This window comes from Neoarius graeffei, chromosome 5, assembly GCF_027579695.1.
Source record: "Neoarius graeffei isolate fNeoGra1 chromosome 5, fNeoGra1.pri, whole genome shotgun sequence".
In the NCBI taxonomy this organism is placed as follows: domain Eukaryota; kingdom Metazoa; phylum Chordata; class Actinopteri; order Siluriformes; family Ariidae; genus Neoarius; species Neoarius graeffei.
In genome coordinates this window covers 24229344-24254515 of record NC_083573.1, presented here as the reverse complement: position 1 = coordinate 24254515, position 25172 = coordinate 24229344, and the positions used below count along the sequence as shown (strand labels likewise).

Below are 25172 nucleotides of genomic sequence, written 5' to 3'. Positions count from 1 at the left end.
AATTGGGCAAAACAGTATATTTTAACCGTTTTATTTAATTTTAGGGTGCGAATTAGACACTAGGAAGTTTGAATTTGCTTTTTGGGTCGTTCTTCTAGACAATAAAGTTGATATTCTACATTTCACCTCCGACCATTAAGTGCACTAGGTTATAATTTAAGGTTTCTGCTTTCATTGCAGGAATTTGTAGATTTTATTGATAGTGATCTGTAAAGTTCTGGTTAATGAATAAGAAACTAAACTTAAACTTTGTGATAACATTTTAAGTTAGCAAATAAAATGCATTAAATTCCTAATAAAATATTCACACTTAAAATTAATGCTTTCTTTAATTTCTTTTTAAGGCTCAATTGCAGCTCCAGAAGTCACCAGATTGCGCCAAAAAAGATGAAATTTTCAAATTTTCACAACCAAATTACACTCCCTACTTTCAGAAAAACACTCCCAACCCTGGCCAAGCCCCTACATAGAATAAAATGGCCAGCAGTTTCAAAACTGAATTTCTGTTAGTGGTTAGCAGTTTCTGAATGCTCTTCGTTGCTCATTTCTTGAATAATTCAGTGACTCTTGTTTGTCTTGTGTGTTTCAGCCATTCATGATTCCATTTTGATTTCCAATTCATCTTTTTTTGTTGAAAGTTCGTAATCGCCCACAGGCATTACGGGAAAATTCTGCCCGCCAAGGAACCAATCAGAGCACACGCTTTATAAGGAAGTAGCTCGTGCCACATAATAAAACGTGGTTATTTTTACACATGCACCTGCTGTACTCAGCTTCCCCGGAATTTTGGAAACAATAACACAGCCGGACCACCGAGATGACTGAACTAGTTTTGTTGATGCAACGCTGGAATAATTACGATAAAAAAATTGGTTTTGGTGATTTAACAATCCCTGAAAGATGTGGTCCCGAAAAAAATAAACGCATGAGATATCATTACTACAGTGTCTTGCAAAAGTATTCATCCCCCTTGGTGTTTGTCCTGTTTTGTCACATTACAAGCTGGATTTAAAATTCATTTTTGGGGGGTCAGCACCATTTGATTTACACAGCATGCCAACCACTTTAAAAGGTGATTTTTTTTTTTTAAATTGTAATACAAAAAATAATTAAAAGATGAAAACAAATCTGGAGCATACATAGGTATCCCCCCCACCCCAATACTTTGCTGCAAGTCTCTTGGCGTACGTCTCTATTAGCTTAGCACATCTTGCCACTGGGATGTTTGCCCATTCCTCAAGGTAAAACTGCTCCAACTCCTTCAAGTCAGATGGGTTGCTTTGGTGTACAGCAATCTTCAAGTTATGTCACAGATTCTCAATTGGATTGAGGTGTGGGCTTTGACTAGGCCAGGGGTTTTCAAAGTGTGGGAGAGTCAGCCCCCCCTCAGAGAGCAAATAAACAACAGCGCCCCCCCTTACAATTTTTGTTGTTGCTATACTTAATGTTCCATTCGTGTTTAAAAAAAAAATGGTTGTTGTACACATTATTTTTTCTTTTTCACATTTTAAACATCTGTGCTTTTTAAAACATCTTGTTTTACACATTTTAAACATCTCATAGCATCGTTAGCTAGCACCTCTTGGCAGACAACACACTGTGGCAGTGGAGCATCTTCAGATCCAGTCCATGAAAATCCAAACTTTAAATAATCGTGGTCATACTTCCTTCTTTTTCCAGTCCCCCAGGATTCCGCGGGCCTTTTTTGTGATTGTTGCAGGCTAAAATGTCTGATGTTGTGGGGGTTTCCAAAAAAATTGCGATGAAAGTTGCGGTGTTTAGGTTTTTGTTGCGATTACATTGCGGGAGGAAGTGAAAGTTGCGAGAAATTGTTGCGATTTTCTTTTTGTGATTAAAATTGAGTGATATGTTAAATATTAAGTTATTACTGAAAAACTATTGATTAAAAAAACAGACACTGAGAAATGGTCCTATAAACAACTTTACCAATATAAAAGATTACCAGGACTACAAAAATGCAGGAAAATAGGCTTTACTTATCCAAATGCACCTGTTGGTTCAAAAGTGAAAGTGCATAGAACCTCACAGCACAACATGAAGTTACCTTAAAATATAATATAAATGCCTCAGCTTTCATGTAAGAAAAAAAACTATTAATACTAGTACTGTGTGCAGGCAGTCTCTCCTGAAGACTAAATTAAACAATAATTATAAACTAATAAAATAAATGGCTCAGGCTTCATAGAAGAAGAAAAACAATTTGAACAGAATCTCACAGTATGATGCTGAAGCTGCCTAAACAATGGAAAATAAAATACCATTTTGGCAAAAATGTTGGCATCCATTAATTTCTTGTATTAAGTAAAAAAAAAAATAAAGTGCACACAGTCCTTCACTGTAAACATAACACACTTTCAGTAACAGAATTTAAGCCTACATAAACACTGACTCGCACATCATGCAATGTTGCCAGATACTGCTAACGTTTTCCAGTCCAAAATATATTCAAAACCCGCCAAAATGCACTTGAAACCGCCAATCTGGCAACACTGCGCGCATGCTGCTTCTCTTGAACATAGACATCCGGAAGTAAGGCGGAAGGTAGTTTGTCGATGTCACCTCAAGACGACGCCAACGATTGGTCAAATTTGCGGGAAAGTTGCGGTGATTGGATATAACTGCAACACCGCCCTGAATTTGTGGGGATTGGTTGAATTTGCGCTGAAGTTGCAAATCGCAACATCCTGGAGGCTCTGTTTTTTTGCTTGGCCGTCTCCTCACTCCCTGTAGCTTTAGGTACTAAAAATAGATCCATTTTGTCCCTCACGTTGCACCCCCCCCGAAGAACTCTGGCGCCCCCCAGGGGGGGCGCGCCCCACACTTTGAAAAGCCCTGGACTAGGCCATTCCAAGACATTTTAAATGTTTCCTTTTAAACCACTCCAGTGTAGCTTTAGCAGTATGTTTAGGGTCATTGTCCTGCTGGAACATGAACCTTCAACTCAGTCTCAAACCTCAAATGTGCATGAAATCACTTGCTTCACACAGTCAAACAGACAGAGGAATTCCATGTGCACATGCTTACCTTATTTTTCTTCTTCTTTTGGGTTTGACAGCAGCTGGCATCCAGTGTTGCATTACTGCCATCTACAGGTTTACCTTGACTGTGCACTGACCGTTAAATCATTTTGTCACTAAACGAACAGCTGATCAGACCGAGGTGCTCGCTGACCACCAATATTTATTAGTTTGGTCCTGCGTTTCCTTTACTTCACAATAGAATGTCTTTTCTTCTCACTTTCCGTTACTGTCGTCAGTCTTTCATGTTTCAGTCATGCCCTCCATTTTTCTCTCCTGTTTCAAATTTGTATCCCACAAGGGTCATTCCACGTCAATTCAACCAGGGCCCGAGCACTTGGGCCTCAAAAAATTCCGGAAAAAAAATATATATATAATCACCAGATGTACCCATGTTACCTAGGAGAAACATTGTAAATTTATTTGAATGTAAGATGTATACTTTCCATGTTACAGCCAGTTTTACTGGGGGAGGGGGGTGTCAATTTTGTTCAGACTTTTTTTTTTTTTTGTCAAGGTTCACAAGCCCATAGCTCAAGAACTAAACCATGTAGGAGGCTCAAATTTTGCATGCTGGTACATACGGTAAATAGGAATAGTATGTAGCAAAACTGTAATTTTGGGTCTGCATGATCCTGCATGGTCATAGCACTCCCTCAAAGATGATCAAAATTTTATTGAAGTTTTTGGCTGTGCTCTGTTTAGGCCTTCAGAAGACATATTTTTACCCAACATAGGCTCTTGATTTTTTCCCTTATTGAGATAAGTAGAAACACACTCAAAAAAAGCAATAAACAGAAAGGAAACTCTATCAGTGTCTGAACAGAAGACCTCACAAGTCTGACAAATCATTTTGGATGTCATTTTCAGAGCACCGTAACACCTTGTGGGAATGTGCGCAGATTTTTTAAATATTTTTTTCTTTATTCTCCATGATCCCTTCTTTTTAAAAACACCAATTTGGCTTGTCTTACTCGAATCTTTCTTTTTTATTTTCCACCCTGAACATGGGCAAAATGCACCATTGAGAGCAATATGTTTTCTATAACATTAATGTAAAGAGTAAATAACGTTATAGAAAACATATTGCTGTCAATGGTGCATTTTGTCCATGTTCAGGGTGGAAAATAAAGAAAGATTCGAGTAAGACAAGCCAAATTGGTGTTTTTAAAAAGAAGGGATCATGGAGAATAAAGAAAAAATATTTAAAAAATCTGCACACATTCCCACAAGGTGTTACGGTGCTCTGAAAATGACATCCAAAATGATTTGTCAGACTTGTGAGGTCTTCTGTTCAAACACTGATAGAGTTTCCTTTCTGTTTATTGCTTTTTTTGAGTGTGTTTCTACTTCTCAATTAGGGAAAAAAAATCAAGAGCCTATGTTGGGTAAAAATATGTCTTCTGAAGGCCTAAACAGAGCACAGCCAAAAACCCCAATAAAATTTTGATCATCTTTGAGGGAGTGCTATGACCATGCAGGATCATGCAGACCCAAAATGACAGTTTTGCTACATACTATTCCTATTTATGTACCAGCATGCAAAATTTGAGCCTCCTACATGGTTTAGTTCTTGAGCTATGGGCTTGTGAACTTTGACACAAAAAAAGAGTCTGAACAAAATTGACACCCCCCTCCCCCAGTAAAACTGGCTGTATCATGGAACTTTCCATGTTACAGCCAGTTTTACTGGGGGAGGGGGGTGTCAATTTTGTTCAGACTCTTTTTTTTTTTTGTCAAAGTTCACAAGCCCATAGCTCAAGAACTAAACCATGTAGGAGGCTCAAATTTTGCAGATCTTACATTCAAATAAATTTAGTGTTTATCCTAGGTAACATGGGTACATCTAGTGATTTTTTCAGAATTTGAGACCTAAGTGCGCGGGCCCCGGTTGAATTGACGTGGAATGTAGGGCTGCACGATATCAGAAAAATATGCGATATTCGATAACATGACTGAATATCTCGATATCGATATGTATCACGATAATTAAATATATAATGTTTTTCTTACCTCTACTCGCCGTTCTGCCCTGTATCTAGCATTTAAAAAAAACACCCAATGCATCGCTTCCATTCCAACATTATTTTTCATTGGAAAAACATGGCTACACCTGCAATGGTGTACAATGGTGTACACCTGCAATGGTGCAACAATAATCATCTTTAAATCTCTTAATTTTTGTGAGCGCAGCAGAAAATGTCTTAAGTTGAAGTAAACAAAAAACTGAAAACTACATTACATTAACATAAAGCATTCAAAATGGCAATTTCAGCGGCTCCCGGGAGATGAAGGTGAGCGACACAGATTCACCATAAACTCAAACACAATCTGTTAATAACACATGCGGGTGAGAGAGCAGTGGTGTGTGTGTGTGTGTGTGTGTGTGTGTGTGTGTGAGAGAGAGAGCGGTAGCGTGTGTGAGTGAGCGAGCGGTAGTGTGTGTGTGTGTGTGTGTGTGTGTGTGTGTGTGTGTGTGTGTGTGTGAGAGAGAGAGAGAGAGAGAGGTAGTGTGTGTGAGTGAGCGAGCGGTAGTGTGTGAGAGGTAGTGTGTGTGTGTGAGAGAGAGAGAGAGAGAGAGAGAGAGAGAGAGAGAGAGAGAGCGCGGTTTTATGTTTTTATGCTTCTGTACAGCAGTGTTTGTCCCAGTGAGCCGCCCCAACACTGTTTTACAGGTACATGTCTTGCAAAGTACCCGAGTTTGCAGTACGTCATCCCTCCTGAATCCAAAGTACTTCCAAATAGCAGACGTGCATTTTTTTTTTTTTGGAAACCAGTTCCTCCTCACACAAGTTTGTCTCACCACACTTGCTCCCGCCTTCTGCCATCACCACGAGGCTTTTACTTGTTTTGCAACAGGGGGCGGAGTTATCCCGCGGTGCTTGTTGACATTCAAATGTGATTGGACGGCACAGAAAAATGTGCCTTTTATCGAAATTTAACTAATTTTTGCGGTATGTGTATCGCAAACTATGATATCGCGATATCGATACTTTTTCGATATATTGTGCAGCCCTAGCGGAATGACCCACAATACCTTGCGTGAATAGGGAAAGCTTACCACATGATACATGACACAGTATCTTGAATTGGGTCATGGTGAAGCAAGAAAATTAGCGGAGAATTTGGGGCCACATGGCCCTAAACTCATTAATTGTTCCATTTTAAAAAACCTAATAAAATTAGAAGTTTGTGATTCGAATTCAGTAGCTTTCAGTCCACTAAACAAAAATAATTGGGTGTCACAGAAAATTAATTTTATGACCTAAACTTGAAAAACCTGAAAGGCAGTCTACCTTTAACTGGTTGGACCAGCTCTTATTTAGGGATGTCATACGAAAGGGGGTGAACACCTATGCACACTCCAAATTTCTGTTTTTTCATCTTAATTATTGTGCCACAATAAAACAAAGTTGCACCTTTAAAGTGGTAGACATATTGTGTAAGTCACTTGGTGCTAAGCCCCAACAATCAATTTTAATTCCAGCTTGGAACGCAACAAAACAGAACAAACATTAAGGGGGATGAATACTTTTGCAAGACACCATGTTGTCTGGGGCGGCTATATGTAATACTTTGTTGAATAATTTTCTCTAGCCTGTCAACCAAATTGGTAGGCCTATATGTAGAAAGTGAGACAAAATATATAAACTACTTACACTATTTATGTAAACTGCTTATTACTATGATTTAACTCATTTTTTATATTCTATTGCAACTTTAAGCAAGTCTTCAAGGAGTTTGACCTTATGTAGCCTTAGCAGCAAGCCAGCTCATATAAATAATATGGCACATGAACAAATGACACTGTTAAACTCACCTCAACATATCTTTTACAATCGTTTAACCCGCCATGGGCAATGCTCAAGTCACTGTTACAGACAGTATAGCGTGCAACACAGTCATTTTTTTTTTTACCCCTATTATTATGCAAGGGTACACTTTCGTGTAGTCTGAGGTGAAGTGGGTTTTGCTTTTTCGTTTTTTGGGGCACTCTGCCATGACGCTCCCGCATACATGGACTTCTGGTCTGGAAGAGAAGACGTAAAGCCCACCCACACAGAAAACTAAATGGGTCTACTGAACAAGACTGAGCAATCAAGAGGCACTCTCTCTCTCTTGCTCTACATTCTGGGGATACTGTATTTAATTTGCGGGCATCAGGGAGCTGCTATCAACATGCAGGAAACTCCTGGAACTGCCAGGAGAGTTGGGAATAATTCAACTTGTCCCATCAGACAAGGAGATGTGGATTTGACTTGTCTGAACCAAACATTTAGTTGTCCCGGACAGTCAGAAGACTGTTAATGTCGAACCCTGATCCTAACCAAACTTCACCGGGCAAAATAACCCATGCTGGGTTAATGCATATTGGATCCAATACTGTCCCTAACACCTGGGCCATCATTCTGTGAGTTTTACATACACTCACCAGCCACTTTATTAGGTATACCCACAGATCCACCGTTTTATGCAGTTATCAAATCAGTCAATCCTTTAACAGCAGCACAAGGCAAAAAAAACATGCCGATACAAATCAAGAGCTTCAGTTAATGTTCACTTCAAACATCAGAATGGGAAAAATTGCGATCTCTGTGACTTTCACTATGGCATGGGTGTTGGTGCCCGATAGACTGGTTTGAGTATTTCAGAAACTGTTGATCTCCTGGGGTTCACACACACAATAGTCTCTAGAGTTTACACAGAATGGGACAAAAAACAAAAACCTTTGAGTGAGTGACAGTTCTGTGGGTGGAAACGTCTTGTTGATAAGAGAGGTCAGAGGAAAATGGCCAGATTGGTTCAAGCTGCCAGGAAGAACAGAACAGAGTAACTCGTATCACTCTTTACAACCGTGGTGAGCAGAAAAGCATCTCAACATGCAACAGCAGATGACCACATTGGGTTCCACTCCTGCCAGAACAGGAATCTTATGGCCCTTTTCCACTACCCTTTTTCAGCTCACTTCAGCTCACTTCAGCCCGACACGGCTCGCGTTTCGACTACCAAAAACCAGCACGACTCAGCTCGCTTCAGCCCTGCTTAGCCCCTAAAACTCGCACCGTTTTGGAGTGGGGCTGAAGCGAGCCAAGCCGTGCCGACTGAGGTTGGGGGCGTGAGCAGACACTCCCCCGTGCACTGATTGGTGAGGAGGAGTGTCCTCACATGCCCACACACGCCCCGCGAGCGCGCTGGGATCTGTAAACACCGCAAACCCGGAAGAAGAATAATTATGAATTACGAGAATTTCTGAAGCCTTATGCGCCTCATCTATACGCTCTTGCCAGTATCTGTTGGCGTTGTCGGTGACAACAAGCCACAGCACCAAGACCAGCAACACTAACGACTCCATGTCCTCCATGTTTATTGTTTACTATTCGGGTCGTGAGACTACCGCTTAAGAGATCACTGAATCAGTGACATAGAGCATCGTGGACGAGTTCGCGGAGCGCAAGGCTCGTCGTATGCCCTTCAAATAATGTGCGCAGTAGGCTATTGATGTTTTATTATGAGCCATGTACAGTATGTCGCCTAATGTTTTTTTGTTTCTGAGTTACATGTTCGTTTGAAGGACTTAATGTACAAAATAACATAGTTGCACCCCGGAGTGTTGAAATTGGTAAACACAGTGCATTCAGTGAGGTTTGCACCGCCCTCCTTTTATTTCTGACTCTTCCTGTCAGCGTTGCAACCTCTGAGCGCTCATTCGTATGCCCTTCAAATAATGTGCGCAGTATAGGCTATTGATGTTTTATTATGAGCCATGTACAGTATCCTAATGTTTTTTTGTTTCTGAGTTACATGTTCGTTTGAAGGACTTGATGTACTAAATAACATAGTTGCACCCGGTAGTGTTGAAATTGGTAAACACCGCAGTTGCGGACATTTTGTAGCCTAAAATGATGTTATGATAAGCTTTAATAAAGGGTCCGGTCATTTGCCCCGCCCCCGGCCCGGCTCTGACTTGTTCCGCCACTGTCACTGATGTCACTGTTTGCGCTGCTTAACGGCATCACATGACGTCCACCCACTTTCGCTAACTCCACCCAATGTGTCCACCCACTTCCAGCCAGCACGGTTCAGCGCGGTTGTAGTCGAAATGCAACTCCAACAGCCCCGCTCAGCTCGACTCAGCTCGACTCGGCACGGCTCAGCCGCGTTTGTAGTGGAAAAGCGGCATTAGAATCAAAAGCAAGTTCCTATTAAAAGTGGCTAGTGAGTGTAGTGGACAGATGTGGACTTGTACCTGTTGTCTTCCTTTTGTCCAGACCTTTGCCTACGCAGTGCAAAGCCGCAGTGACCACAGTGGGTTCTGAGAAACCCAACACCTTCTTCACTGTGTGCTCCACCCAGGGCCGCAACTCCTCCACCTCCCGCTTGGGCAAAGACATGATCTGAAGAGAGTGGGGGTGAGGGAGAATATTAGATGCATGCTGATTTTTTTCATATAAATAACAGCACTGTTCAATTTGGGTCGTGACAGTTACTTCTGAATGCTTTACCAATCAATGAATAGTTTATGGTGATAATTAAGACAGTCTGAAGTTACATTTTGCACTGGTGCTTCACACTGCTACTGTTTCTAACATCATAGCCTGTTTGTAATCCCAATTAACTGTCTCTACACAAAATTACACTGCCAATACCCAGTGATGTTTATTCTGATTCAGGGTTCCCCCCTGGGTTCTAAAAAATATTCTCCACTTTTCTCCTTGAAAAATCAAGTCGTATTCTTCACTTTTTCTTATTTTTTCTTAGTTACAGTACCGACATGGTAAGAAAAGATGTTGCAAAGGAAAGGAAATGCAGGACCAAACTAATAAATACTGGCAGCCAGTGAGCCCCATGGTGTGATCAACTGTTTGTTTAGTGACACGATGTAACTGTCAGTGCACGGTCAAGGTAAACCTGCGCATAGGCTTCCTCTGACTGTGCGAAGTGGGCAATTTCATGTACAGTATTTGCTAGGGAATGCCCTCAAATTAAATAACTTCCCAGCCACAGAATGGCCTGATATTTTGTGAGATATTACAGAAATAAACATCACAATGACCAAATTTCAGAGGCAACTAAATTTTACCGATTTTATGAAATCAAAAGGCAGTCTCGCTTTAAATCATCTTCAGTGCTTGAAGAAGCCCGCCCAAAAAACTTCGTCAGTTTCGACTGCACCATTGTTTGGTACACACAGAGGTAATTACACCACCATACCAGGCCGATTAATATGCATCGCGATTTGTCAAAAGCTTGGCGCCGACTTGGTCATTATGTGTAGTCAATTTTTATTGGTCACAAGCACATGCTCATTGTTTACACTCTGGCTTCACACAGTCTCTTCACTGGGGTTGGATTTCAGCAAGCAGAGGGATTTATGGAGCGATTTCTAGAAAAGATGATTTATGATAAAGATGACATACATTCGTGACTGATGACTGCTCGTAATTTTCTCTTTGTCACTGATGGATTACGTCTGCCAATGACTAGCGGCAGCGGAAACCCTGCTGATTATATTACCAGACTTTTTCTGACATTATACATTTTGCATACAAGTTCCGGAAATTAACACTAGACTATATCAATATGAATTATTACCCCAAAATACACCTACAGGTCAGTCTTTCTCCCAATGTGATGGAAATGCTCATTTCCCATCTTTTTTCAAGTCATGTTTCCATTTACATGTTTAATCAGTGTTGTAGTCGAGTCACTAAACCTAGAGTCTGAGTCCAGTCTCAAGTCCCCAGTGTTCAAATCCGAGTCAAGTCAAAGTCAATTAAAAAAATATATATATATATATATATATATATATATATATATATATATATATATATATTTGAGTCGAGTCCACTACTCCAACCACACCATTTGATTTTAGTTTATTATTCACTCATTCTTTCATGTGAACATTTATTCATTTAATTTAAAAAATACTTGGAATAATAAATACTGCCCAAAAATGTAAAATAGTTTCAATTAATTACCAAGGCAAGGCAAGTTTATTTATATAGCACATTTCATACACAATGGCAGTTCAATGTGCTTTACAGAAGTAAAAACAAAAACAGTAAACAAAATACCACATTATATATTTAATGCTTAATGACAATACAATATTTTAACATTTTAAACACTTTGTTTTTTCGTAAAAAACGAACACCTATATCGGGGACGCACATAAAGAAGCCCTTCGTAATGTTGCTATTAAGACTCCTTCTGACAAGTGAGTTCGGGAAAACCATGTACAGAGACAACATTCGTTGCTGAAGAAAGTGTCTCAACTCTCTCTTTAGCCCTAAAGGGCAACATTATTGGGAAACCTCCCCCAGCACGGCAGGCAAAATCGTACAACAGTGAAACAGGCAACAGGTTTAGCGAGGCACAAACAGGCTATTGTAGACTCGGCAGAATCAGAAACAAGAAACAGGAAATCAGGAAACAAGGCTCGGTAATGTGTCAGCAATGCAACTCAATACTTTGCAAAGTGTGTTTTCACAGTTTTTATATCAGCACGCCGTTTGCACCTCAATCCTGCGTAGAGGAGTCGTTTACAGCGCAAGCTGCTTGGAGCACACCCGAGTGTCTGATACACATGCCAAGGCATGCAAGTGGGACACTCTTGCACGAAATTAGTGTAAAAAATGTAGAAATAAATATCTTACGCCAAATCATTACAGCATGTTACAAAAGATAAAGAAAAAAAAAATCTGAGTCCTCGTCCCCAATTGCTGAGTCCTTATGCAGATAATGCACAAGTCTGAGTCATCAGTCCTTAAAATTAGGGCACGAGTCCTGGACTAGATTACTACAAGCCTGCGTTTAATGCGCAAATGCGAACTTAAATAAATAAATAAAAAGTAATGGAGAAACATGAATTAAAAAAAAAAACACCTTAAATATTGCCCAAAAAAAAAAAAAGTTATGTTCATCTGAGGTGGTTTTTCCAGATGATTCTTGAAAGCAATACATCACAAAATTGTCAATGGAACATTTTTCAAATGACATGACCAAATGGAAACACTACCTTTCTGTTTAAAAAAAAAAAACCCAGCTTTAAATCACAAATCAATGGAAATACAAACCATTGCCAGTTGTCATAAATTTCTAAAATATTGCTTCTGCAATGGAAACCTGGCATTGATTTGTGCACGCGCGTGTGTGTTTTTTGGGGGTGGGATGGAGTGGTGAATCAATATTGCAATGAACTCATGTTACTTCCCTAATGGTTCATGTTTAAAAAAAAAAAAAAGGCATTAGCTATTTTATTTTCAAACTGAAACTTTGTTTTTTGTAAAAATAAAATTCTGAATTTGATGTCTTCAGCTCATTCAAAGTTCTGTTAGCTGATGGAAGGAGGTTTTCACTCAAAATCTCACGATACATGGCCCCATTCATTCTTTCCTTTACACGGATCAGTCGTCCTGGTCCCTTTGCAGAAAAACAGCCCCAAAGCATGATGTTTCCACCCCCATGCTTCACAGTAGGTATGGTGTTCTTTGGATGCAATTCAGCATTCTTTTTCCTCCAAACACGACAAGTTGAGTTTTTACCAAAAAGTTCTATTTTGGTTTCATCTGACATTCTCCCAATCCTCTTCTGGATCATCCAAATGCTCTCTAGCAAACTTCAGACGGGCCTGGACATGTACTGGCTTAAGCAGGGGGACACGTCTGGCACTGCAGGATTTGAGTCCCTGGCGGCATAGTGTGTTACTGATGGTAGCCTTTGTTACTTTGGTCCCAGCTCTCTGCAGGTCATTCACTAGGTCCCCCCATGTGGGTCTGGGATTTTTGCTCACCATTCTTGTGATCATTTTGACCCCACGGGGTGAGCTCTTGCGTGGAGCCCCAGATCGAGGGAGATTATCAGTGGTCTTGTATGTCTTCCATTTTCTAATAATTGCTCCCACAGTTGATTTCACACCAAGCTGCTTACCTATTGCAGATTCAGTCTTCCCAGCCTGGTGCAGGTCTACAATTCTGTTTCTGGTGTCCTTTGACAGCTCTTTGATCTTGGCCATAGTGGAGATTGGAGTGTGACTGTTTGAGGTTGTGGACAGGTGTCTTTTATACTGATAATGAGTTCAAACAGGTGCCATTAATACAGGTAACGAGTGGAGGACAGAGGAGCCTCTTAAAAGAAGTTGTTACAGGTCTGTGAGAGCCAGAAATCTTGCTTGTTTGGAGGTGACCAAATACTTATTTTACCGAGGAATTTACCAATTAATTCATTAAAAATCCTACAATGTGATTTCCTGGATTCTTTCCCCCCATTCTGTCTCTCATAGTTGAAGTGTACCTATGATGAGGTAAAGATGATTACAGGCCTCTCATCTTTTTAAGTGGGAGAACTTGCACAATTGGTGGCTGACTAAATACTTTTTTGCCCCACTGTACATCAAAAAGTATTTGCACAATATTGCATTCCATTTTTATTCCGTTTTATACAGCTTCCCAACTTTTTTTTTTAAGAATCAGGGTGTGCATGCCTGCACATGCATTATATTATACACACGCGCGCTCTGTGTGTATATATCTCACACACACAAATGTGTGTATTATATATTTTAGATAGATAGATAGATAGATAGATAGATAGATAGATAGATAGATAGATAGATAGATAGATAGATGTGTATGGAGGAAGTAATTATTTGATCCCTTGCTGATTTTGTAAGTTTGTCCACTGACAAAGAAGTGAACATTCCACAGTTTTAATGGTAGGTTTATTTTAACTGTGAGAGACAAAACATCAAAAAGAAAATCCAGAAAATAACTTCATATAAAAGATATAAACTGATTTGCATTTCTTTGAGTGAAATAAGTATTTGAACCCTCTAGCAAACAAGACTTAGTATTTGGTGGCAAAACCCTTGTTGGCAAGCACAGCGGTCAGACTTTTCTTGTCGTTGATGACCAGGTTTGAGCACGTCAGGAGGAATTTTGGTCCAGTCCTCTTTGCAGATCATCTCTAGATTATTAAGGTTTTGAGGCTGTCGCTTCACAACTCGGAGCTTCAGCTCCCTCCATAGGTTTTCTATGGGATTAAGGTTAAGACTGGCTTGGCCACTCCATGACCTGTATGTTTTGGGTCATTGTCATGCTGGAAAACCCATCCACGACCCATTTTCAGTGTCCTGACAGAGAGGAGGTGGTTATCACTCAGGATTTTACGGTACATGGCTGCGTCCATTCTTCCGTTGATGCGGTGAAGTAGTCCTGTGCCCTTAGCAGAGAAACACCCCCAAAGCATAATGTTTCCACCTCCATGCTTGACAGTGGGGATGGTGTTCTTCGGGTCATAGTCAACATTTTTCTTCCTCCAAACACGGCAAGTTGAGTTAATGCCAAAGAGCTCGATTTTGGTCTCATCTGACCACAGCACCTTCTCCCAATCACTCTCAGAACCATTCAGGTGTTCATTGGCAAACTTCAGACGGGCCTGCACATGTGCCTTCTTGAGCAGGGGGACCTTGTGGGCACTGCAGAATTTTAATCCATTACGGCGTAATGTGTTACCAATGGTTTTTTTGGTGACTGTGGTCCCAGCTGCCTTAAGCTCATTAACAAGCTCCTACCGTGTAGTTCTAGGCTGATCTCTCACCTTTCTCGTGATCATTGATACCCCACGAGGTGAGATCTTGCATGGGGCCCCAGACCGAGGTCGACTGATGGTCATTTTGTATTTCTTCCATTTCCGAACTGTTGCACCAACAGTTGTCTCCTTCTCACCCAGCTTCTTGCTTATGGTTTTGTAGCCCAGTCCAGCCTTGTGCAGTTCTACAATCTTGTCCCTGACATCCTTCGACAGCTCTTTGGTCTTGCCCATGTTGGAGAGGTTGGACAGGGCTCGACATTAGCACTTGCCCGATGGCCCGGTGGTATTTTTTACGTCTTTCGGGCCAGTTCGGGCCACTAAATTTGGCCAAACAGTGGCCCGGGCGGGCCAGTACGTTTTCGATACAAATTAAATTTTATTACTCATATTTTACCCAGAATAGTGAAGAAATTGTTCGTAAAATGCACCTTTTCGATACGAGGGCCACCATCTTTGTTTTCATCATGCTCCGCGGCAGGAGTGTGTTGTCTTCGTGCATCTTCGGAGATGTTCGGCGCTGTTCGGAAGTGTCATTTTGGCGGGAAAATAGCATCTTGTAGACAAAGACGATTGCGGCAAGGAGACCATCAGAATGGTGAAATTCAAATAGAAATATGTTCAAACTCCACGCTCCCCAACCTGGCCAAAGGCCAGGTAAACAGTTTAAATACGATTGTGCATAAATTAACTATCGGGTGTTAACGAACGGCTTCATTTTGAACTCGGCAGCCAATCAGAGCACGCGACGTCACGCTCGGTTTACAACTCGCCAAATCGTAAAACAGCATTTCGACACGCGCTTTAGCTTCAGATGGTGTAAAATCGTTCAGACTTTGTATATTAATATCAAAATTTCAGGATACACTGCCAAGAAATATGGCTACACGTGTATCAACTTTTAGTGATTAAAGAATGAAGTATAAATGTTGGTTGCTATGACTGAAATAGAACAACAGATAATGTGGTCAATTAGATCTGATCCCATATATTATTCAAATATCCAAAGATGATGAAAACTATCAAAATAGCCAAACTAGGTCTACATTAGTTCGTTACAACAAAAATAATTATTCTGACCCTCTCTGGTACAACCAGACCATGCTAAACCCAGTATACCCCCAGTTGCTAGGGTATCTGCTGTTGCCATGGCAACGGTTTATGCAAATGAGCTGAATTTGCAAAAATTTACTACTAGTTCCCCCAAGGACTTATCCTGAAACTTTGGTGTTTATATCTTGTCTTATTAAAAAAACAACATTTCACCCCTTTTTTGGCTCACCTGAGCATACGTGTTAATTAGCTAATTAACAGGTAATTAGGGTTATAAATCACCCCCGAGCAGGTAAGGCTTTGCAAAAATCTCACTAGATTATTCCCCAAAGTCCACTCTTTCAGGAAATGTATGGTTTGTCAGTGATTCTCATGATATTTTATTAATTAAGAAATAAAACTTCTTCATGGGCAATAAAAATGCCCATTTAAATCCAGCATGATAAGGGTTAGTATGCCACCCTCACTTTTCATCCAGACTTGGGACTGGCCTGTGTGTGTCTTGTGGCTATTATATAAAAGGTGTATATATAAAAAGTTCATTGTACCTCTATTTCTATTAGAATATCTACAGTGGTGAGCCAAAGTTGAAACCATGACAAAAAAGGAAAATATGTCTACATTACACAGGGTGGGTTACAGGCAAAGCTTATCCTATAAACAAGTTAGTTGCATGGTGAGGCAAAACCTGGCTTATTCTAAAACTTATACGAACAATTTTTAATGTAAAACAGTAATCAACAGCATGTGTTAAACGAACAGAGAACAAGAACAAAGGAAATTTTTAAATGTAACTAAGAAATTGATTGGACAAGAAATGCAAACAATAAAATATCAATGTGAACAAACAATAAAGATATAATAATGTTAGCAAAATACGAATAATCTTTTCATTAATTTCACCTTAAAATGCACCAGAATGCATGAATATGAATTGAAAAATCAAAATTTTCCAGGGGAGGGCCCCCGGACCCCCCTCTTTGTGCAAGCACCTGTGGTGCTTGCAGCGGCTGCCTGCGGCAGCTGTGGTTCAAGTACCGTGCGCATTCGGGCCACCACATTTTCCATTTGGGCCAGTAACTTTTCAATTCCACTGGCCCAATGGGCCACCAGTGGTAAATGCTTAATGTCTAGGCCTGTTGGAGTCTGATTGATTCTGTGGACAGGTGTCAATTTAAGACCGCTGTCTTTAATGCAGGTAACAAGTTGATTAGGAGTGTCTAATTGGTCTGTGGGAGCCAGAACTCTTAATGGTTAGTAGGGGATCAAATACTTATTTCATTCAACAAAATGCAAATCAATTGATATTTTATAAAATGTGATTTTCTTTTTGATATTCTCTCACTCTTAAAATAAACCTACCCTTAAAATTATAGAGAGACTGTTCATATCTTTGCCAGTGGGCAAACTTACAAAATCAGCAAAGGATCAAATAATTATTTCCTCCACTGTACACACACGATGACCCAACATAAATTAAAACACCTATATGTGTTTTAGTTTATGTTGGGTTTTCTAAAAATCAATACAGGGTCAGAATTATACATACGGCACACCTAATATTTGGTTAAATGGTCCTTAGAAAGTTTCACCTTGACCAGACGCTTTTAGTAGCAATCAACAGACTTCTGGTGGGATATTTGACATTCATGCCCGTGTATGTAAACTTCTGACCACAACTGTATACGCTGAGTATTTATGCACAGAATGTAATCATCAGTGTGATGACCAACACTGTTAGCTCGTTGTTTCGGTTTTCTTTTTACTTTAACGTTTCCTCCCAATGTGAATGCTCGCTGTATATAAGCTAAAACGCTAGACACAATCTGTTTTGCATAATGCTTAGGTACATTAATTGTAATACTTTTAAACTTTCCCTTAACGTGACGTTAAGTTTAGCCTAAAGTATGTTCATGCTAAACCAAGTAGCTAGTTAAATTTAAACATTTGCAGAAACCTACCAGCTAACTTCAGTTACCGTCTTAAATCCAAACAGATCTTCTTCCTCAATTATAAGCTTCGTCAATAAAGAACCTCAATAGAATGTAATAATAATAAAATATGCATGCAAAATTACATTTGGTGAACTTTCCAGTTCGTACGGCGTTCACAAAACGTTCAGGCAGTGCAGTAAGAAACCGGAAGTAAGAAGGACCAACTGGTTCCGTCACAAAAAAAGGTGACGATAGTGCTGCCGCCTGGTGTCCTGGGGTGTCAACATGACCTACAGTTTGTGGACACCGGCCTATCACACCCATTTGTGGTGTTAAACGTCCCATGACTATTTTTGCTCCTGGTGGAAACGAAAGTTTTTACTTAAATTTTGGTCAGAATATATATCGTCATATTCTGTTTTTTATTTACATTTTACAGCTTCTTCTTCTGGCTGCTCCTGATTAGGGGTTGCCACAGCAGATCTTTCGTCTCCATTTTTATTTACATTTTACATGGTGTCCCAAATTTATGGAACTGGGGTTGTGTGTGGATGCCATGTAAAATGTAAATAAAAAACAGAATCTGATGATTTGCAAATAATGGAAACCCTATATTTCATTAAAAATAGTACAAAGACTACATATCAAATGTTGAAACCGAGAAATTTTATTGTTTTTTGAAAAAGATATGCTTATTTTGAATTTGATGTCAGCAACACTTTTCAGGAAAGTTGTGATGGGGCAACAAAAGACTGAAGAAGAAGAAGAAGAAGAAGAAGTAGAAGCCTTTATTTGTCACATGCACACTCAAGCACAGTGAAATTCATCCTTTGCATTTAACCCATCTGAAGCAGTGAACACACGCGCGCACACACCCAGAGCAGTGGGTAGCCATACTACAGCACCCAGGGAACACTTAGGGGTTAGGTACCTTGCTCAAGGGTACTTCAGCCCAAGGCCACCCCATGTTAACCTAACTGCATGTCTTTAAACTGTGGGGGAAACTAGAGCACCCAGAGGAAACCCACACAGACGTGCAAACTCCACACAGAGAGGCACCCCGTCGGCCACTGGGCTCGAACCCAGAACCTTCTTACTGCGAGGCAACAGTGCTAATCACTACACCACCATGCCGCCCGGATGTAAAAAGTTGTGTAATGCTAATAAAAACTAATTTGGTTAATTGGCAACAGGTCAGTAACATGAGTGGGTATAAAAAGAACATCCCAGAGAGGTTGAGTCTCTCAGAAGTAAAGATGGGGATGGGTTCACTGCTCTGTGAAAGCCTGCATAAGCAAACAGTGCAACAATTTCAGAATAACGTTCCTCAATGTAAAACTGCAAAGAATTTGGGGATCACGTCATCTATGGTACATAGATGACGTGATCTATTTCTGGAGAAATCTCTGTATGCAAGAGACAAGGCTGAAAACCGATACTGGATGCCTGTGATCTTCAGGCCCTCAGGCGACACTGCATTAAAAGCAGACACGTGTCTGTACTGGAAATCACAGTATGGGCTCAGGAACACTTCAGAAAACCATCATCTGTGAAAACAGTTCATTACTTCATTAGTGCTTGTTGAAGGTCACACTCTGAAGAAGCCAACAGAACCACATCATCTACAAAGAGCAGAGATGCAATTCTGAGGTTCCAAACTGGCTGTGCCTTGAGATCCCATCCATGAATGTTACAAACAGGATCAGCGACAAGGGGCAGCCTTGGCGGAGTCCAACACCCACCGAGAACGTGTTTGTGCTGAGAATTCGGACACAGCTCACACTTTGGTTGTACAAGGACCAGATGGCTTGTAGCAATGGCCCCAATACTCCATACTTCTGCAGTGCCCCCCACAAGAGCCCCCGGGGGACACGGTTGTAAGCCTTTTCCAAATCTACAAAACACGTAGACTGGCTGGTCATTCTCCCATGAACATGAACTGAAAAAGGTATCGCAATCTTGGTAACACACTCATTTTGATTACCTCAATTCGTATGCCAAAATCCAGGTTGAAGGCAGACCACTGCCTGATATCTGCCTTTATATTATTATTAATCTGATTATAATTTATTTCAAATGTTTTATTGAGATTTTTTGCCAATACCACACCCAGATATTTAATTACTTTAACATTCCATTTTGATTTTGTATTTTTCTCTAAATTCTTAGCCAGGAGAGTAATTTAATATGAAAAGTTGTGTTTTTGCTGTGTTTAATTTATAACCTGAGTATCTACCAAAGTCTTCTAATACCGACATTAGCTTAGGGTCTTCGAGAATCCTCATAACGTCATCCACAAAAAGCCCTATGATGTGTTCTTGTTTTTCTATATGAATTCCTTTTAAGGCGTTATTCTATCTGATCATTTGTGCCAGTGGTTCAATAAATATTGTGAACAGGGTGGGGCTAAGGCAGCATCCTTAATGAGTCCCTTGTTGTAAGACAAATCTATCAGTTAAGTGTCCATTCATTTTTATCCTCGCTGTAGGTTCTTGGTAGAGGCCTTGAATACATTGTATTTACTGTTTCTGAATCCCTAATTTCCCCTATGCCTGATACAAAAATTTCCAATTAACACAGTCAAAGGCCTTCTCTGCATCGAGGCTCACGAATACTGCTCTCACTCCCAGTCTTTGAATTTGATCTATTATGTGTAGGATGCTCTTAATTTTATCTTGAGTCTGTCTACCTTTTATAAAACCTGACTGTTCCTCAAACAAATCAATCATAACATTTTCAAATCTTTTAGAAATTATTGAAGTAAAAATCTCAATCTACATTTAGGACTGAAATGGGTCTGTCGGATTCACAGTATTCCTTATTTTTCCCATCCTTTGGTATAACTGAAATTATATCCTCTTTCCATGAGGAGGTTATTTTACCCTCTGTCAGAGTTAGATTGAAATAATTCAAAAGTAATGGAGTTAATTCTTCCCTAAATGTTTTATACCATTCACTCAGGAATTCATCACTACCTGGCATTTTGCCTGATTTTAATCTCTTAATTTCGACATCTAGTTTCTTCTTAGTGATGTTGGACAATCATTACCTCGCTCGGGACAGAGTCCACCAGCGGTGATATTTCACTACCTTCTGTCTTCCCTGAGATCTTAATAAATCTTCCACTATCATCTTTAGTTTCTGATATATGTTCATAATTGAGTGTTTGATAGAAGAGTAGCGACTCCTCTCTTGTGGCCTGCTTTATATGAAGAAAAAAAAAACATGCCTCAAACCCATCCTTTTTAATTTTACATGTTCAGATTGACTCATGTGTGTTTCTTGAAGGAAGGCTATTTGTGCCTTCTCCTTTTTCAATTTCGACAAAATCTTACTTCTCTTAATTGGATTCAAAACCCCATTGACGTTGAATGAAATTATTTTCACAGGTTCACCTTGCATTATATTCTAACCAGAGTGGAACACTCCCTCTTCCTTTCTAGACAAATAATAAGTAATCCCTTCTCAACAAATAAACAAACAGAACTAGAGTAAGAAGTATCAAGAACATAGAACATTCTCACCCTTTTAGACGTTTCCAATAGTGAGGTCATCTCCCCAATCTGTCTCCACTCTGAGGGATAACCCCTATTTCCTACTGGATTAGAGGGCCCTCCTCTTATGATAACACCCTGAAAAATTCCCCTCTCTTATGTCTTGACTATGTCGTTAATATTTAACACATTTAGTCGATTAACATATTTTTTGTATATAAACTTTTAAGCCAATCTGTACCTCAATCACCATTTCAGACAGTCTTCTTTGGTTTTAAATCAGTTTGTATTTTCAGCTTGTTCACTTCTGAAGGCCTGCAGCTTCTCCTTGTAACCTGTTGCTCCGTTGGCTCGAGTTTTGCGCTGTCCCCGCACCGGCTGCCATGTCCACCGCCGAATCCTCTCCATGAGAGATCCCGGTTGCTTAATTGCTTTGACTGGTAGTCCATGGTCCGCAAGGGCTGACGTTGCCTCCTCCACTGTATCATACTGTGGCAGCGGGGGCGTGGTCAAGCGTCGGTCTGTGACCGGAGGGCGGAGTCAGGAAAGGTAAGTGGCAGAATCACTGCACCTGATGTCTATTAATGTGTGTTTGTGTGTCTTCCCCAGTGACCGCGCCCGACATGAGGAGAGAGAGAGTAGAGGAAGAGAGCTCTCTCCCCAACCAGACGACTTGTGTGTGTGCATGCGTGTGTGGCTGGAAGAGTGAATATTCCACTGAAAAGTGAGAAATAAAGAGTTTTGTGAACTCAGTTCTGGCCTGCCGTCCTTCTGTGCTCCACCCACCCCTACGAAGTGCTACAGTGGTGCCGAAACCCGGGACAGAGCACAGAGAAGAACAGCCCCCATGGAGTCCTTCCCCTTCGCAGACCTGATCCACGCCCTTGCCACGGCCCAGCAGAGCCAGCACCAGGCGCTAATCGCCCTCTGAAAGGAGCAGGAGCAAAGGTTCGAGGCCCTGGTCCTGGCGCAGCAGGAAGCTCGACAGGCGTTCCGGCACTTCCTCGCGTTGGCGGGGTCCACCACCTCCACCGCCGTAGGCCCTTCCCACCTCACTCTAATGAAGATGGGCCTGCATGACGACCCCAAGGCCTTCCTCACGCTCAGGGGTGCCGCCAGAAATTTTGGGCCCCATGAAAGATTAGAATTTTGGGCCCCCCAACTTTGCCCACCCTCATCACAATTGCACTATTGTCATTATTTGGCTTTTGATAGCCCATGAACCTTGAGTTTGTGACTTTGTTAGATTTTATGTATTAACCTACCAGGGACTAGATGAAAACTGGTCAGTGACTAATTCTGGTGCATTTACAATCACAAATGAAAATTCAAGATTTTGCCACATGCCTTCTTGTGCTAGGACAATTGGTAGTGAAATGTGTGATGTGACTGCTAATAAATCATAGAAAAAGTTTTCTACCCAGCATCAAAATACCTATGTCAAACACTTGACTGGTGTCCGTTATTAGCAACACTTTAATCTAGCAAACTGTATATGGCGCTCGCTCATTAAAAACTTCAATCCTAAAGCATTTATGGGTTGTATTGCTGCTTACCTCCTTCTCAAAAGGGGGGTTCAGTGGTTTGGTAGGGCGGAGGTCCCCCTGAGGCTGAATCTGTGCATATTTAGGGCACCCCATTAGTTACGAAACTGGTTATTAGCACTAGTTATTAGCACCAGCATAACGTAATATTTCATCTTGTTTATCACACAAGTCAGTTCAGTTATTAAAATGGAAAAAATGTCACTGCACAAACTGTAAAAGTGTTCTCTTGATAGGCTAATCCAACCACGTTCATACTGTTCATTTACCATTCGCTAATATTTTGAACACACATGTGAGTGATAGCTACCTTTCTTTGGGAAAAACTGAGTGACCAGTTGCCTGCCTCTCCGGTCCCTCTCAGCTTTCAGCTGCCTTTCTTTACGTTTTTGACAGCCACTCTTCATATTTAGCGATCATAGACTGTACGCACTCCACTGCTGGCTGGCTGGCTGCTGCACCGCGACACAGCAGCAAGTAGCGTTGCACTGATCAGCACACAGATTTAACGCATCGCACTTCTACCAGAACTGGACCGTACCATTTCGCAAAAGGGGGAGGGTTAAATGACAATATGTTGAAGAACTCAAGAAATAGACAACCTTGTTCAATTAGCTCATTTTACCAGATGGAATATTGCATTGTTGTTATTTCAAAAGTCTTATTAAAATCATTAAAAGCATATTATCAGCCCCTTAAAGGGCTGATAATATGATAATATTCATGGGGCCATGGCAGTGATGGGCCCCTAGAATTGTTCTAACCTTTCCCCCCTGGCGGCGCCCATGCTCACGCTCTTTGAGCAGGCAGCAGAGGCCTCGGGCTGGCCGGTGGAACAGCGCGCGGTGCACCTCCTCCCCCTGCTAATGGGCGAAGTGCAGCTGGCCGCGCTACGGCTCCCCGCCGACAGCCGGCTGGTCTACGCGGACCTCTGCTGGGCCATCCTCCAGCGTGTGGGGCGCAACCCCAAACAACACCGACAGCCACGGGCGCAGATAGAGGGGGGGACGGGGGGGATTCGTCCCACCCAGATTTAAATTCACCTTGTTTGGTCCCCCCCACTTATAGGGAGGAAAAAACGTCTATGCTGTCTTTCTTTGCATAAGGCAAACCTCACGGAAAAATCAAAAGACTAATTACCATTCGGTTTATTGAGGTGCACAGCAGTACATACATAGTTGCAACTGCGCAGACTGCACAGGTTGCGAGCCCGAGCTTGGTTGCTATGGTTACCCACAACAAGTTTGACAGGCATATGGGGGACAGCTCCTCCTAGTTCAGGACCCCAACATGGCATGATGAAGGGTGCCAAAAGGCAGAAAACGATTGCATCATTTTTTCAAAAAAAAAAAACGACTGTAAGTAAACTGTGCCTTACTTTATCATATCACCTTGCAATTTTTTGATAGTCTGTTCAAAGTAATATCATAGTGAAAGTAAAATCGTACGGAGTAGAGATGCCTTTCTGGTAGCCTCCTTCTTTCGGTGGTAGCCTGTAGATACAGTGCTCAGAAGGCAGTTTTAATGTTTAATCTGGCGTTCCCTGCCATAATTTCAGCGAGCATATTGTTTCATAAGGAAACTTTGCGAAGAGTTGTTGACTGACTGCCGCTCACGCAACACACAGGCATAGTTAGAAAGTCAGGATGCACTGGTTTACACTTTACACACACACACGTAGCCCAGCCTCTCGATATGTTTAACAGTTGGAACTTAGAGGTTTTAAAACTAGTTTTGCAGTTTTGCAATTTCTGTGCGTGATGATAATGTGTAAACTTTGGATTTCCATAGGCTATGTTAAAATGTTATCATTGTCCTGGCCTGCAGGTAGTTCCTGGTGATGGCAATGAGGGAGGTGAAATAACATGTATACACACTACCGTTCAAAAGTTTGGGGTCACCCAGACAATTTTGTGTTTTCCATGAAAAGTCACACTTTTATTTACCACCATAAGTTGTAAAATGAATAGAAAATATAGTCAAGACATTTTTCTGGCCATTTTGAGCATTTAATCAACCCCACAAATGTGATGCTCCAGAAACTCAATCTGCTCAAAGGAAGGTCAGTTTTATAGCTTCTCTAAAGAGCTAAACTGTTTTCAGCTGTGCTAACATGATTGTACAAGGGTTTTCTAATCATCCATTAGCCTTCTGAGGCAATGAGAAAACACATTGTACCATTAGAACACTGGAGTGATAGTTGCTGGAAATGGGCCTCTATACACCTATGGAGATATTGCACCAAAAGCCAGACATTTGCAGCTAGAATAGTCATTTACCACATTAGCAATGTATAGAGTGTATTTCTGATTAGTTTAAAGTGATCTTCATTGAAAAGAATAGTGCTTTTCTTTCAAACTTTTGAACGGTGGTGTGTGTGTATATATATATATATATATATATATATATATATATATATATATATATATATACACACACACAAAATGGAATCATTTGCTGACAGCTCAGTCCCCCCCAGTTCAAAAATCCTATCTGCGCCCCTGCTGACAGCGCTTC

The 25172-nt window shown here is 40.9% G+C and overlaps 1 protein-coding gene across 2 annotated transcripts in view; it reads right to left on the bottom strand.

Moving 5' to 3' along the window:
- The window catches only part of prpf3 (PRP3 pre-mRNA processing factor 3 homolog (yeast)), a 75956-nt gene extending 58114 nt beyond the window's left edge, over positions 1 to 17842 (bottom strand). Inside the window, exons 1-2 of one of the 2 annotated variants that reach the window (XM_060921429.1) lie at positions 17761 to 17842; positions 9286 to 9433 (exon numbers count right to left, since the gene is read on the bottom strand). In XM_060921429.1, the coding sequence (XP_060777412.1) occupies positions 9286 to 9430 (145 nt within the window). In that variant the 5' untranslated portion in view covers positions 9431 to 9433; positions 17761 to 17842. The other variant, XM_060921428.1, reaches the window with a different exon arrangement.
- Between the last annotated feature and the right edge of the window lie 7330 nt (positions 17843 to 25172).